Raw genomic sequence first — 14,141 nt, forward strand, 5'->3', positions numbered from 1 at the left:
AAGGAAATTCTGACACATGTTGCAACTGGATGAACCTTGAAGATTTTATGCTAAGTGAAACAAACCTGTCACAAAAAGACAAATATTGTACGATTTATTTATATGAGGTATTTAGAGTAGTCAAATTCATAGAAACAGAAAGAATGTTGATGGCCAGGGGCTGGGGGAAGGGAAAATAGAGGATTTATTGTTTATTGGGTATAGAGGTTCAGTTTTGCAAGATAAAAAAGTTCTGGAGAGTGAATGCCCACAAAGTGAGTATTCTTAACACAACTGAAATGTAAGCTTAGGCCAGGCCTGGTGGCTCAAGCCTGTAATCACAGCACTTTGGGAGGCTGAGGTGGGTGGACCACCTGAGGTCAGGAGTTCGAGACCAGCCTGGCCAACATGGTGAAACCCCATCTCTACTAAAAATACAAAAAATTAGCCGGGCGTGGTGGCATGCACCTATAGTCCCAGCTACCTGGGAGACTGAGGCACAAGAGTTGCTTGAACCCAGGAGGTGGAGGTTGCAGTGAGTCAAGACTCTGTCTCAAAAAAAAAAAAAAACAAAAAAAACAAAACCTACAATAAATTGGGAAATTTCTTTTTTTGTTTTTGTTTGTTTGACATGGAGTCTCACTCTGTCGCGAGGTTGGAGTGCTATGGACCGATCTCGGCTCACTGCAAGCTCCGCCTCTTGGGTTCACGCCATTCTCCTGCCTCAGCCTGCCCAGTAGCTGGGACTACAGGCGCCTACCATCACGCTAGGCTAATTTTTTGTATTTTTAGTAGAGACAGGGTTTCACCATGTTAGCCAGGATGGTCCTGATCTCCTGACCTTGTGATCCGCCCGCCTCAGCCTCCCAAAGTGCTGGGATTACAGGCGTGAGACACCGTGCCGGGTGGGAAATTTCAAGTAGAGTCTAATTTCTGAGTTAGCAATGTGAAGATCTGGCAAGGATGGGCTGGCATTCCCTCTTGGGAAGAATATCCTGGAATGAGTAGTGGCTGCCCCGGCAGAAAGGGCATGAGCTTTCTGCTATTCCACTTGGGTTTTTTTTCACTCATTTATGCTGCATACTAGCTCCTGTAAGCATTTGCATTTGTAACCTTGCTTCTGGGGTATTTGCATTTGTAAACTTTGTCCTGAAATCGTCTAAACTTGGAGTTAGACAGCCTAAACATCTATCAGGTTCCTCCTCTTATTAGCTATGTGGCCTTGGTGACAACCTATGGTCACTTAACCTCTGAGAGTCTGTGTCCTCTTCTGTAAAATAATGTGGATAAAATGTTCTCTAACAGGCAAGATGAACATGTGTGTGAAAATACCTTGAAAGCAATAAATTGCTGTTCATACAGAAAGCATGATAAATAACATTTGTTCCCATCCTGTTGTTTAATGTATGCTGGATGTTTTGTTGATGATAACATTATTTTTTCACTTATTTCAGCTCTTTACTATTTTAATCAGAATTCTGAGGGAACTAGTTTAAAAGTTATTTGATTTAAAAAATAAGTAATATACTTGCATAGTTCAAAAACTGAAAAGGTATAGAAGGAAGGTTATTCCCCACAATCTTCCTTTATCTTGGAAGTTACAAATTTGTAGTAGAAGTTACATATGTAACTACTACTTACCTAGTAGCAGTAGTTACATATGTAACTACTACTTACCTAGTAGCAGTAGTTACATATGTAACTACTACTAACATACTAGTAGTTACATATGTAACTACTACTTACCTATGAGAAGTTACATATGTAACTACTACTTATGTACTAGAAGTTACATATGTAACTACTACTATGACATATGTAAGTACTAGCACCTATGTAGCAGAAGTTACAAATATGTAACTACTGTTTTTTTCGTATCTTTCTAGAGTTTTAAAGTGCATATTCTGGGTTGCCTGGTGGCTCACGCCTGTAATCCCAGCACTTTGGGAGGCTGAGGTGGGTGGATCACCTGAGGTCAGGAGTTCAATACCAGCCTAGCTAACATATAGTGAAACCCTGGCTCTACTAAAAAAAAATACAAAATGTGCTGGGCGTGGTGGTGTGCACCTGTAGTCCCAGCTGCTTAGAAAGCTGAGGCAGGAGAATTGCTTGAACCTGGGAGGCGGAGGTTGCAGTGAGCCAAGATTGTGCCACTGCGCTCCAGCCAGGCGACAGAGCAAGACTTGGTCTCTCTCTCTCTCAAAAAATAAATAAATAAAATTAAAAGGTGCATATTCTGTTTTTCTCTCTTTGTGGGGGGAGTGATTTTTTTTTTTTTTTTTTTTTTTTGAGATGGAGTTTTGCTCTTGCTGCCCAGGCTGGAGTGCAATGGTGTGATCTCGGCTCACTGCAACATCCGCCTCCCAGATTCAAGAGATCCTCCTGTCTCAGCCTCCTGAGTAACTGGAACCACAGGCACATGCCACCATGCCCAGCTAATTTTTGTATTTTTAGTAGAGACAGGGTTTCATCATATTGGTCAGGCTGGTCTCAAACACCTGACCTCAGGCGATCTGCCTGCCTTGGCCTCCCAAAGTGCTGGGATTACAGGCGTGAGCCACTGCACCCAGCCAGGGGAAATGATTTTTAATATAAAACTTTAAAAAACTTTCTTTTGAAAATAATTTCTGCGTTACTGAAAGCAATGTTGCTGTTATTATTGGCATCATTTTAGGAGCTGAAAACCTCTCATGATTATTCAGGTGGGTTACAATACTGTTACTTGCCAGACTACATTCTCTACCTTTTCATTCTGTCATGCAAAATATCTAACTCACCAGCATTAACTGTGCTCATCTTTCATCTTCTTTTCTCTTTCTTTCTCTTTCTTTCTTTCTTTCTCTCCCCTTCTTCTTTTTCTTCTTCTTCTTTTTCCTCTTCTCCTTCTTCTTCTTCTTTCTTCTTCTCTCCTCCTCTCCTCATCCTCCTCTTCTCCTCCTCTCCTCCTCCTCCTTCTCCTTCTCCTTCTTCCTCCTTCCTTCTCTTCTTCCCCTTCTCCTTCTTTCTTCTTCTTCTCCTTCTCCTTCTTCTTTTTTCTGGACAGAGTCTCACTATTTGCCCAGGAGACTGGAGTGCACTGGCTAACCACAGGAACAATCATAGTTCACTTCAGCCTCCCAAGAAGCTGGGACTACAAGTGCATGCTGCCACGCCCAGCTTCAATGTGCTCGTCTTTAATATATTCTGGTTAGTACTGAATTGTATTTCATCCAGTAGAACTTGAAGAACAAGGTTTATAGAAGTACACTGATATTTACTGGCTGGGTGCAGTGGCTCATGCCCAGCACTTTGGGAGATAAAGGTGGGACGACTGCTTGAGGCCAGGAGTTGAAGACCAGCCGGGACAACATAGAGAGATCCCATCTCTAAAAAATATTTAAAAAATTAGCCTGGAGTGGTGGCACATGCCTGTAGTCCTAGCTGCTTAGGATGCTCAGGTGGGAGGATCCCTTTAGCCCAAGAGTTTGAGGTTATAGTGAGCCATGATCACACCACCATACTCTGGCCTGAGCAACAGAACAAGACCTTGTCTCTAATATAAATAAATAAATAATCAATCAACGAACTGATATTTAGCTTCCTTTGCAGAAAAAAAAATAATTAAGATAATTCTAAAGAATGCATGTCCCAGGGACTACATACTAGATGGAACGCTGACTTCTAGAGTTGGATTTACCCCAGGATGCGTGATTTCTTTTTGACTTGCCCAGTTATCTACTTTCTGGCTTTTCTCTACTGTCTCAGCCTCATCTCCATGGTTTGTCTCAGCTTGGAGGGAGAGGTTTTGGAGGCCATGTCGTTTATTTATTTATTTATTTTTGAGATGGAGTTTTGCTCTTGTCGCTCTGGCTGGGGTGCAATGGCACAATCTCAGTTCATTGCAACCTCCGCCACCCAGGTTCAAGCGATTCTCCTGCCTCAGCCTCCTGAGTTCAAGTAGCTGGGATTACAGGCGCCCACCACCATGTCCAGCTAATTTTTGTGTTTTTAGTAGAGACGGGGTTTCACCATGTAGGCCAGGCTGGTCTTGAACTCCCGACCTCAGGTGATCCACCCGCCTTGGCCTCCCAAAGTGCTGGGATTATAGGCGTGAGCCACTGCGCCTGGCCCATGTCATTTATTAGACCTTTCCAATATATTTGGTCATGGTTTACTATTTTTAATGTGCGTTAGTGATTCCCATCTTTTAAAAAAAGATTTATTGGCCACATTCTTCTCCAATAACACCTTATTTCTCTAATCTTTTTCAAAGTGAAACTTCTTGAAAGAATTGTTCATATTCACTGTTTCTATGTCTTCATCTCCTGTTCTCTCCTCAGACCATTCCAATCATGCTTATGTTTAAACAAATCCACTGAAATGATTCTAGTCCAGATCACTAAAAATCTTTCAATCTTATCAATTATTGGGCCTCATCTTACTTGTCCTCCCAGTGACATCTGAAAAATTAGTAATTGAGCCTCTCCCAAAACACTCTTTATTTGGTTACTGAGACCACACATTCTCCTGACTTTCCTACTTGGCTGATCCTCTTTGTCATCCTGAGTCATAAGTGTTGGGGTGCCTCAGGGCTCATTTCAATATACGTGCTCTCAGTAACACTATCAAGTCTATGGCTTATACCGATGACTCCCATATTTCTATCTCTAGCCCTGTTATCTCTCCTAAGCTTCAGACTTGAATATCTAACTGCTATTTGACATTTCCACTTGGATGTCTAGAGGCATCTAAAATTTATCATGTCCAAGACATCTTCCTTCCTTCTCTGCCCACTCTCTCACATCTGCTCTTTTCTTCTCCATTTCAAATAATGGGCAACAGCATTATCCTATCTACTTAGGCTAAAAAGCTAACAATCATCCCTAAATCACCTTTTCTTTCACTCCCAGCACCCAATTCACTAGTAGCAATCCTATTGGCTACACCTCCAAAATATGATTATTATTATTATTTTGAGATGGAGTCTCACTCTGTCGCCCAGGCTGGAGTGCAGTGGCGCAATCTCGGCTCACTGCAAGCTCCACCTCCCGGGTTCACGCCATTCTCCTGCCTCAGCCTCCAGAGTAGCTGGGACTACAGGTGCCCGCCACCACACCTGGCTAATTTTGTGTATTTTTAGTAGAGATGGGGTTTCACCGTGTCAGGCAGGATGGTCTTGATCTCCTGACCTTGTGATCCGCCTGCCTCTGCCTCCCACAGTGCTGGGATCACAGGTATGAGCCACCGTGCCTGGCCTACCTCCAAAATATATATATCCTGAATCTGACTAATTTTTACTATCTCCAATGCCAATGCCCTAGGCTAAGTCATTGTTATCTCTTACCTGGACTGCCACAAAGCCTCTTAACTTAAATCCACCCTTGCTCCTTTATGGTTTATTCTGTAATGCACATGGTATCCAGAGGGTTCACATCTTTTTTTTTTTTTTTTTAAGATTTCAATGGCTTTCCATCATACACAGAAAATTACAAATCCTTACCATGGCCTCCAAGGATCTTCATAATTTGTCTTTGTCTGCTTCTCTGACTTCATCTTCTACCCCTCTCACTTGGTTCTAGTAACATTGGCACCTTGCTTTTCTTGAACACTTCAGGTTTGTTCCTGCCAAGGGGTTTTACACTTGCTGCTCCCTTTGACTGGAATGCTCTGATCCAGACATTTGCACAGATGGCTCTCAGTCATGAGGTCATGATTTAAGTTTCAGCTCAAATGTCACCTCCTAGCCAGGTGTGACAGCTCACAGCTATAATCCTAGCACTTTGGGAGGCTGAGGTGGAAGAATCACTTTAGCCCAGGAGTTTGAGGCTGCAGTGAGCTATGAAGGTGACACTGTACTTCAGCCTGGATGACAGAGCAAGATCCTGTCTCTCATTTTTTTTTTTTTTTTTTTTTGAGACAGAGTCTCACTTTGTCACCCAGGCTGGAGTGCAGTGGAGCGATCTTGGCTCACTACAACCTCTACCTCCTGGGTTCAAGCAATTCTCCTGCATCAGCCTCCTGAGCAGCTGGGATTACAGGCGTGCGCCACCATGCCCAGCTAATTTGCCTATTTTTAGTAGAGACACAAATTAGTAGAGACACCATGTTGGCCAGGCTGGTCTGGAACTCCTGACCTCAAGTGATCCACCTGCCTCAGCCTCCCAAAGTGCTGGGATTACAGGCATGAGCCACTGCGCCCAACCAAAACCCTGTTTCCAAAAGAAAAGAAAAAGAAAAACAAAGTCACCTCCTCGGAAAATATTCGCTGACTAACATATCTAAAGTAGCCCCACTACAGTTATTTTTTATCCCACTTGCTTTACTTTCTTCCTAACATTTTCTGAATGGATCTACCTAAATGTCCAATATAGTTTAAAACATATTTGAATCTAATGGTTAGAATTCTGTTAGTTAATAATTTCTTTTGGAAAGAAACACTGAATCTTTCCTGTGGCTGCCCTCTCCCTCTGAGTGAGTCTCTAAAATAGTGTCTGCATGTATGAGGCATTATGACGCTGGGGAAGCCTGAGACCTTGGATCTATTTGGAGTCCCTGACCTCTCAGGATGCTCTACAGCCTGTTGGTAAGAGAGTGGAATGTTTTGTAGCCTAGCCTCGCTAAGTTTGCTCAGAGCCTGAAGGCAAACCACAGCTCTTCCTGAGGTCTGGCTGTTACTACTTTTTGTTCCTGACCCAGTGTAATTTACAGAGCTACTTCCTCCTATACTTGCCAGCCAGCACTCTTGGCTACTTTCCTTATTCTTCTACAGGGTATGTGGGAACTTTTGGATATATTCTATTGCAGGAGCTAAGGATCACTCACTTGCCGAGCTCCTCCCAAAACCTGTACCTAATTTTGTGTATGTAATTCTGTTTTTTCTTAAAAAACAAACAAACAACAACAACAACAACAAAAACCCCTTCCTCTCCCCTCATCACACAAGCTTCAAGATCTGTAAAACCTGGATTCACCTCTGGCTGAGAGATACTCTGAGGAGCTAAATGCAGGTCTGCTCTCTTTTCCCAACTACACCAGGGCATGACTTCCCATATGTGGCTGGCTGCTTGTTGGTATGGGCATAGTCTGCAAGTCATCTCTACTTGGAATCCTAAACAGAGCGAAGTAAGAATCCTTTCTGCTTTGAAGAGCTGGAATGAGAAGACAGGAGCACATGTCTCTTAACCTATGCCTCTCTTACCTCCCTCTTTGTTCTTCTCTCTACACTTTTATTAAAAGAGTCAGACTTTTCTTTTATTTCCCTATACACAGCCTCATGGCTTAGCTGTCCTGGATGGAACGACATTTGGATGGAAGGCATTTCCTGTGGAGTATGTAAGAACTCTATAAAATTATTACGTGCTGGGCTTCATAGATTAAATGGAACCAAGAAAATTTAGCAAATTCTTTTTCTCTCGATTCTGTTCTCTCCTGATTGGGAAAATAAGTCTCAAGGCTACATTTCAAGCAAGAGTCTATGATAGAGGATGACTTAAGAAAGTTAAAAGAAATCAGTTTGATATTTGCAAGATACTACCCCCATTATAGTCTAGTTTTTTTTTTTTTTTTTTGAGATAAGTCAGAACACTGAATTTGAAGGTGAAATATCTCATTTAAAAAGTTGATATATAACTTTTTTTTTTTTTTTTTTAAAGATAATGGCTGGGCGTGGTGGCTCATGCCTGTAATCCCAGCACTTTGGAAGGCCTAGGTGGGTGGATCACGAGGTCAGGAGATCGAGACCATCCTGGCTAACATAGTGAAACCCCATCTCTACTAAAAATACAAAAAATTAGCTGGGTGTGGTGGTGGGCGCCTGTAGTCCCAGCTACTCAGGAGGCTGAGGCAGGAGAATGGCGTGAACCCAGGAGGCAGAGCTTGCAGTGAGCTAAGATCATGCCACTACACTCTAGCCCCTGCAGTCTAGCCCAGATGACAGAGCGAGACTCCACCTCAAAAAAAAAAAAAAAAAAAAAAGATAATAATACTCATATGGTATTAGGAACCAACAGTGTTCTAGGAGATTTAGAGATGTTAACTAATTTAATTCTCTTGGTGCCCCATTTTACAGATAAGGAAAGTGAGGCACAGGACAACTGCCTTGACCAAGATCATATAGCTATACACAGTACAAATCAAATGCATTTCTGCAGAGCAGATTTGGTCACAAGGCCACCATGAAAAGTCTAGTTTACGATATTTCAAATAAGTCAGAAAGAACAAGCCTTTGAATTCTGACTTGGCCTCAGTGCTGAATGATCTTGGACTAGTCACTCAAGCTCTGTGAACCCTTCTATAAAATTATGATTAACTTTTCAGTGCTCACTAAATGGTTTTCTCTTGTCTCATTCCTCCATATGGATGATTGCCCTGAACATTCATGTTATGCTTCTATATCATTTGAAATATACAAATCCCACCTATTATTCAAGACCTAACACATTGCTAATACCTCCAGAAACAGTCGGCGCAGGACAGAGCCTTGGGGATCAAGATGTCTGTTTCAGTCTTGACACTGCTACTAATCCTGTGTGTGATCTCAAGCAAATCATATCTTCTCTAAGCCTCAGAGGCTCCACCTTAAAAATGTGGAGTTAGACTAAACTAATACGTTTAAACTGTGATCTGAGAAAGTCAACATTTCTCTAATGATGGGAGGGGGCATGAAAGGAGAGAGAGTGCAAGGGTGAGGCTGGGTGGACAGACTAGTGGGTTCCCCACTTACACTCCCAACTTAGCAGCTCCACATTTTAAACCATCAGATTTTATTAGAAGGGAGTATTCCACTGCCAACAAAACCGGTGGAAACCACTAGAAGTTTTATGTAGCCACATTCCCTGGAATTATCTTTTTGTGGCTCCTCTTTTCTTTCTTGTCCTGGACATGGAACTAAAGGGAACATGTTTTTAAAATTCTGGCTGAAATGAACGTATTTCTTTGTCCTTCTTTCTTCTCTCCTACCCAGGAGTGAAATTAAAGACAGTGCTAAAGGCATAAGCAAGGCCAGTATGGAAACTTCCAGCAATTTCACCAATACTTTTCAGCAAAATATTACAGATTAGAAAACGTCCGTTTCAGAATAGCTACCAAGTGATAAATAAAAAAGAAGTTACATCTCATTATCATGTGACTTCAGGAGCTACTTATTCCCACTTGAATATGTCTTGTCATGGGAAATGGCCTTCAGGAGGCAACTTCTTTCTAATTCTTACTATATGTCTCCCCACTGTCCCTGAGTTATCATTATAAGCTTCATTTTTTTCTCCACCCAAAGCTTGTGGGAACTAGAATGAACAGAAGAGGAATGAAGCCCTCCTTCTCTTCAGCCATTTTCAGCTTAGGAACAAGATAGTTCCTATCTTGTTCCCAGTTTTGGAACAAGATAGACCCAAATCTACTTCCTGGTTTCCTGCTTAGAAATAAGATGCTTATCCTTCACGGCAGATTGTCAAGCTCCTTCAGTAGAGGTGAATGAGGACACACATCATCTGCAAATCATTACATCTTCACAGAAGAATTATGATATTCTCCAAATACCATGAAACTTCAATTTTTAATCTTCTAGGGATACCAAATTAAATGAAATTTATCTCTTGCTGAAGACAGCCTGGAGGACTGAGACTGAAATCTTGATTCCAGCTCCACACCAGCCATTAGTTACATTGGGACGAATTACTTCCCATGATCAGGCTGCAACTTTATCATTGGGAGCACTTCCCATGATCAGGCTGCAACTTTATCATTGGGAGTAAATGGTTCCCTAAGATCTTTCTCCATTTTGATGTTCTAAGGAGAAATTACTATTGAACAAATTATTTCCAGTTGTTGGTTCAGTCTTCAAAATCACCAAAAGCTTTGATTTTAAGGTGAGGTAATAGGAGTTGGCCCTTGATATTCTATGCCTTGTACTTCAGAACAGGCGGTCGAAAGGGAGGAAAGTTGGTTTTCCTTGAGATGACTATCTTGTTCCCTCATTGGTTTGGGGTTCTTCATGTTCAGAGGTCCACCGAGAACTTCAGCTCACCATGACTTTCCCTTTTCAATGGTACCACTGCAGTCAGGTGCAAGATGGTGATGTGGACCCCTCACTGACATTACACCCAATTCTCCAGATTGTCTTTCCACTAACTTCTTTCATTCTTCCTTCATCACTGCGTCATGGTCCCTTTAAGGGAGCAGCCATAGTTGAGTGGTGGGAGCAGCTGCTGGCAGCAAAGAGACTTGCAGGATTTGGCCTACCCAAGGCCACTTACCGCGCACGCTCAGGACCGGGGGCTTGGTGGGAAAGGAAGGAGGGACTTAGGGTGCGCCTGCGCATCAGGGGCGCGCGCAAGGGGCTGATTTGGTGATCCCTTTAAGAAACCGCAGGCGGAGGAATTTCTCTGAGAGAAAATAATCCTACTCACCGGGCCCCTTGGAGGCCATTAACCCCCCGAGTCCCGGCCCCCCCCAGTCCCCGGGCAGGCCCTCCCGCCCACGCGCGGACCCGTGGGATCTCAGAAGCTGCGGCCCGGCGCGCGGCATCCGCCCCCTCCCCACTCTCGGCGCAAGGCCCGGCCGGGTCCAGGGAAGCTGCCGCGAGGCGGCCGTGCCTGCAGTGTGGGCGGGGGCCGGGGGCCCGAGAGGTACCGCCGCCACCGCGCGGGGAGCCGCAGCGGTTCCGAGCGGGGCCCAACATGGCGGAGAGAGAGGTGGAGTCCGGCCCCCGAAAGAGGGTAGGTGAGGTGAGGCTGAACTCGGGCGGCGGGGGGCGGGGCGCGGCCCGGGGCCGGGAATGGGCCATACTCAGGTTCGTGTAGGGGTCGCCGAGGCCCAGTTGGAACAAGGTTGCGGGCAGGTCTGAGGCAGCCTGGGGTCCGGAGCGCGCTGGCGAGCGGTCCCTCGGCAGGTGGGACAAAGATTTGCTGCTGGGTGGGGGGGGGAAGAGAGGGGGCCGTTGTTTGCCTTCCTCCCCCCACCTTCCCCAGCACTGGGGTGGGATATCTGGGCCCGGGGAGGGGAGGTGTCAGATTCGTAAGTGCATCTTTAGTCCATCAGAGTGTGGAAGTTTAACTGGGGAGAGGTCAGGTGGGGGTGGTGGTGGCGGGAATAAGTCGTGGAGGGGTCTCAGGAGAAATAACCGGAGGGTTCTTCAGTAACACCATCGCGAATTCATTTGGCTGCCTCCTTTCCCCTCCCCCCATAGCCGTTATGTAGACCAAAGTAGGAGTGGGGGTCTTACCTGTGAAGAAGTGGGATCGTTGGCATGTCCTGATTTAGGAGAAAGATTTTGGCTACTATGAATGTCATGTTCTAACCTAGCCTCTTACTCGCAATTAGGGACGTGGAAGAGTATGACAAGTTTTGTCATAACAGGGATGTACCCAGTCAACCTGCAGAGGTGAAGCCAATTCTACATAGGAGTTGTTTGAATACCTTTTAAAGTTTGTCTGGAAACTTTTCTTATTTAATTTTCAGTGGTTTTTTTCAGATGGCGAACAATACTGTACTATCGATTGAGCAATATCCCTCACTTTTCTTTTACTTCCTCCCCGCTTAGCATAAGAAGTAAGTTTCCTTTTAGAAGTCTTCCTTTTGGGAATGGTTTCAGAAACGATCAATTAGCAAAAGGCAAAAAATTACTACTTTATGAAGAATGCCCTTTCAGCTTAGCGTAAAATTAATCTCATAATGATGCTATAGCTGAAGCTTTTTGTGCTTACTATGTGCCTGGCACTGAGCTAAGAGCTTTATGTGAAGAATTTAACTTCATAGTAACTCCACGTAGAACCTATTTGGAGATGAGGAAATTTAGGTGTTGAGGGCTTAAGTAATTTACTTAGATCACACAACTAGGTGCGAGGTTGAGCTAGGATTTGAATCCAGGTTTGTCCCAACTGTAGTGCCTGTGTGGGATGCCACAGAGGAGTTTAATCTGTTTCTCTTTTTAAAAGCTTCAATTGTAAATGACCAAAGAAGTATCAAGTATTATTTTTTCCAACAATTTATTAGGAAAATATTTTGAACTATCTGGCAGAATTATAAAACTTACAGGGAGCTGCCATGCACCCAACCGCCTAGATCGTACGGTTAACAATGCATTCTGGACAGGTGCGGCGGCTCACGCCTGTAATCCCAGCACTTTGGGAGGCTGAGGCGGGAGGATCACTTGAGGCCAGGATTTCGAGACCAGCCTGGCCAACATGGTGAAACCCCATCTCTACTAAAAATACAAAAAACCCGGCGTGGTGGCGGGTGCCTGTAAATCCCAGCTATTCGAGAAGCTGAGGCAGGGGAATTGCTTGAACCCGGGAGGCGGTGGTAGCAGTGAGCCGAGATCGGGCTACTGCATTCTAGCCTAGGTGACAGAGTGAGACACTGTCTCAAACCCCCCCTCCCCAAAAGAATTGCATTCCACTTGTTTTATCATGTATTTACTCCTCTATCCCTCTTTTTGTTCATCAGTCATGTTATTTTAATGCATTTTATTGTAGTGTTTTGAACAATAAATGTTTACCGTTGATAAGTTTACAAAATGTTGGATTCACCTAATGCAATAATTAGTCATAGAGCAAGTTAAGCTGTATGATGGTATGTCCAAATAATTTTGTAAGTATAAATGTTGGGTATGGAATGCATGGGTTTTGAAATTTTAAAAATTTCAAGTTGTGTTCAGTTTTGAACTGGATCCTTACTGTGCTTGGATGAAGGCATGTGGCAAATAGTCCACCAATGAAAATATATAGGGTAAATTACTTCAGATAGGCCGGGCGCGGTGGCTCAAGCCTGTAATCCCAGCACTTTGGGAGGCCGAGACGGGCGGATCACGAGGTCAGGAGATCAAGACCATCCTGGCTAACATGGTGAAACCCCGTCTCTACTAAAAAATACAAAAAACTAGCCGGGCGAGGTGGCGGGCGTCTGTGGTCCCAGCTACTCGGGAGGCTGAGGCAGGAGAATGGTGTAAACCCGGGAGGTGGAGCTTGCAGCGAGCTGAGATCCAGCCACTGCACTCCAGCCTGGGCGACAGAGCGAGACTCCGTCTCAAAAAAAAAAAAAAAAATTACTTCAGATATGTAATGTTAATTCAGGGAGATTTCTGCATCCAGTTGCTGGGAATGTTGTCATTCACCTTCGGTACTAGGATGTTGTAGGATATTCTAGAAAACATCTGTGCACTTTGACAACAAATTCAGCTGGATTTTAAATATTTTCTATCTCTTGTAGTACACTTTAAAGATGTTACTGGTCTTGTGAATCTTCTGCTAAAGGAATGCTGGAAAAGAAAAAAAGATTCCACACTGGTAGCAGTAAAAACTTTATTATTATTATTATTTTTGAGACGGAGTCTTGCTCTGTCACCCAGGCTGGAGTGCAGTGGCGCAATCTCGGCTCATTGCAACCTCCACCTTATGGGTTCAATTAATTCTGCTTCAGCCTCCCGCATAACTGGGATTACAGGCACGCACCACCATGCCTGGCTAATTTTTGTATTTTTAGTAGAGATGGGATTTCGCCATGTTGGCCAGACTGGTCTCGAACTCCTGACCTCGGGTAATCAGCCCACCTCAGCTTCCCAAAGTGCTGGGATTACAGGTATGAGCTACCGGGCCCGGGCCAAAACTTAATTTTATTTTTAACAACCTATAACATACGCAGCACTTGTATAGGTTTCCACCATTATTTTGCCAGTTTCATCACGGAGGAATGTTACATTCATTAATTTTTGGAATTAATGGGGTTAATTAATTCCAAAGGTTCCAAATTAATTCCAGAGGTTGAGGTGGGAGCATTGCTTGAGCCCAGGAGTTGGAGGTTGCAGTGAGCTATGATATTGCCGCTGCACTCCGGCCTGGGTGACAGAGGGAAACCACCTCTCTAGAAAAAGTAAAAATAATACATAAGTAATATTTTTTGATCCGTAATTCATTTTGTTTTTGATATTTCATTAGAATGTTCAGTATGATTGTCTTAAATAGTATAAGCACTTTTTTCCACTTTTTTTTGGTGTGTGCCAAATTACACATGGATTCCGTATGTATACTCCAAGCTGATTAATGGGGACTATGCAGTACCATGTCTTTGGAAATTGACTGCCTTTAGGGAGTTGAAACAAACTATCCACATAGAGTGAGATAGTAACTTTAGGCAATTCAATCAGAAATTGTATCGATGACATGGTATTGTACTTAATAATGCTTACTGCT

The 14,141-nt window shown here is 43.7% G+C and overlaps 1 protein-coding gene across 5 annotated transcripts in view; it reads left to right on the top strand.

The window, feature by feature from the left end:
• The first annotated feature begins 10,287 nt into the window (after window positions 1-10,287).
• Window positions 10,288-14,141, top strand: part of ZMYM4 (zinc finger MYM-type containing 4) — a 158,711-nt gene continuing 154,857 nt past the window's right edge. For 3 of the 5 annotated variants that reach the window (XM_025383834.1, XM_025383867.1, XM_025383849.1), the window contains exon 1: window positions 10,552-10,670. Coding sequence is in view for 1 of the 5 variants with exons in the window: in XM_025383824.1 (XP_025239609.1) it covers window positions 10,632-10,670 (39 nt within the window). In the remaining 4 variants the exon portion in view is untranslated. Of the gene's footprint in view, window positions 10,671-14,141 lie in introns of all 5 variants that reach the window. The other 2 variants (XM_025383824.1, XM_025383858.1) reach the window with 1 other exon arrangement.

The sequence above is a fragment of the Theropithecus gelada genome, chromosome 1 (genome assembly GCF_003255815.1).
Source record: "Theropithecus gelada isolate Dixy chromosome 1, Tgel_1.0, whole genome shotgun sequence".
Classification (NCBI taxonomy): domain Eukaryota; kingdom Metazoa; phylum Chordata; class Mammalia; order Primates; family Cercopithecidae; genus Theropithecus; species Theropithecus gelada.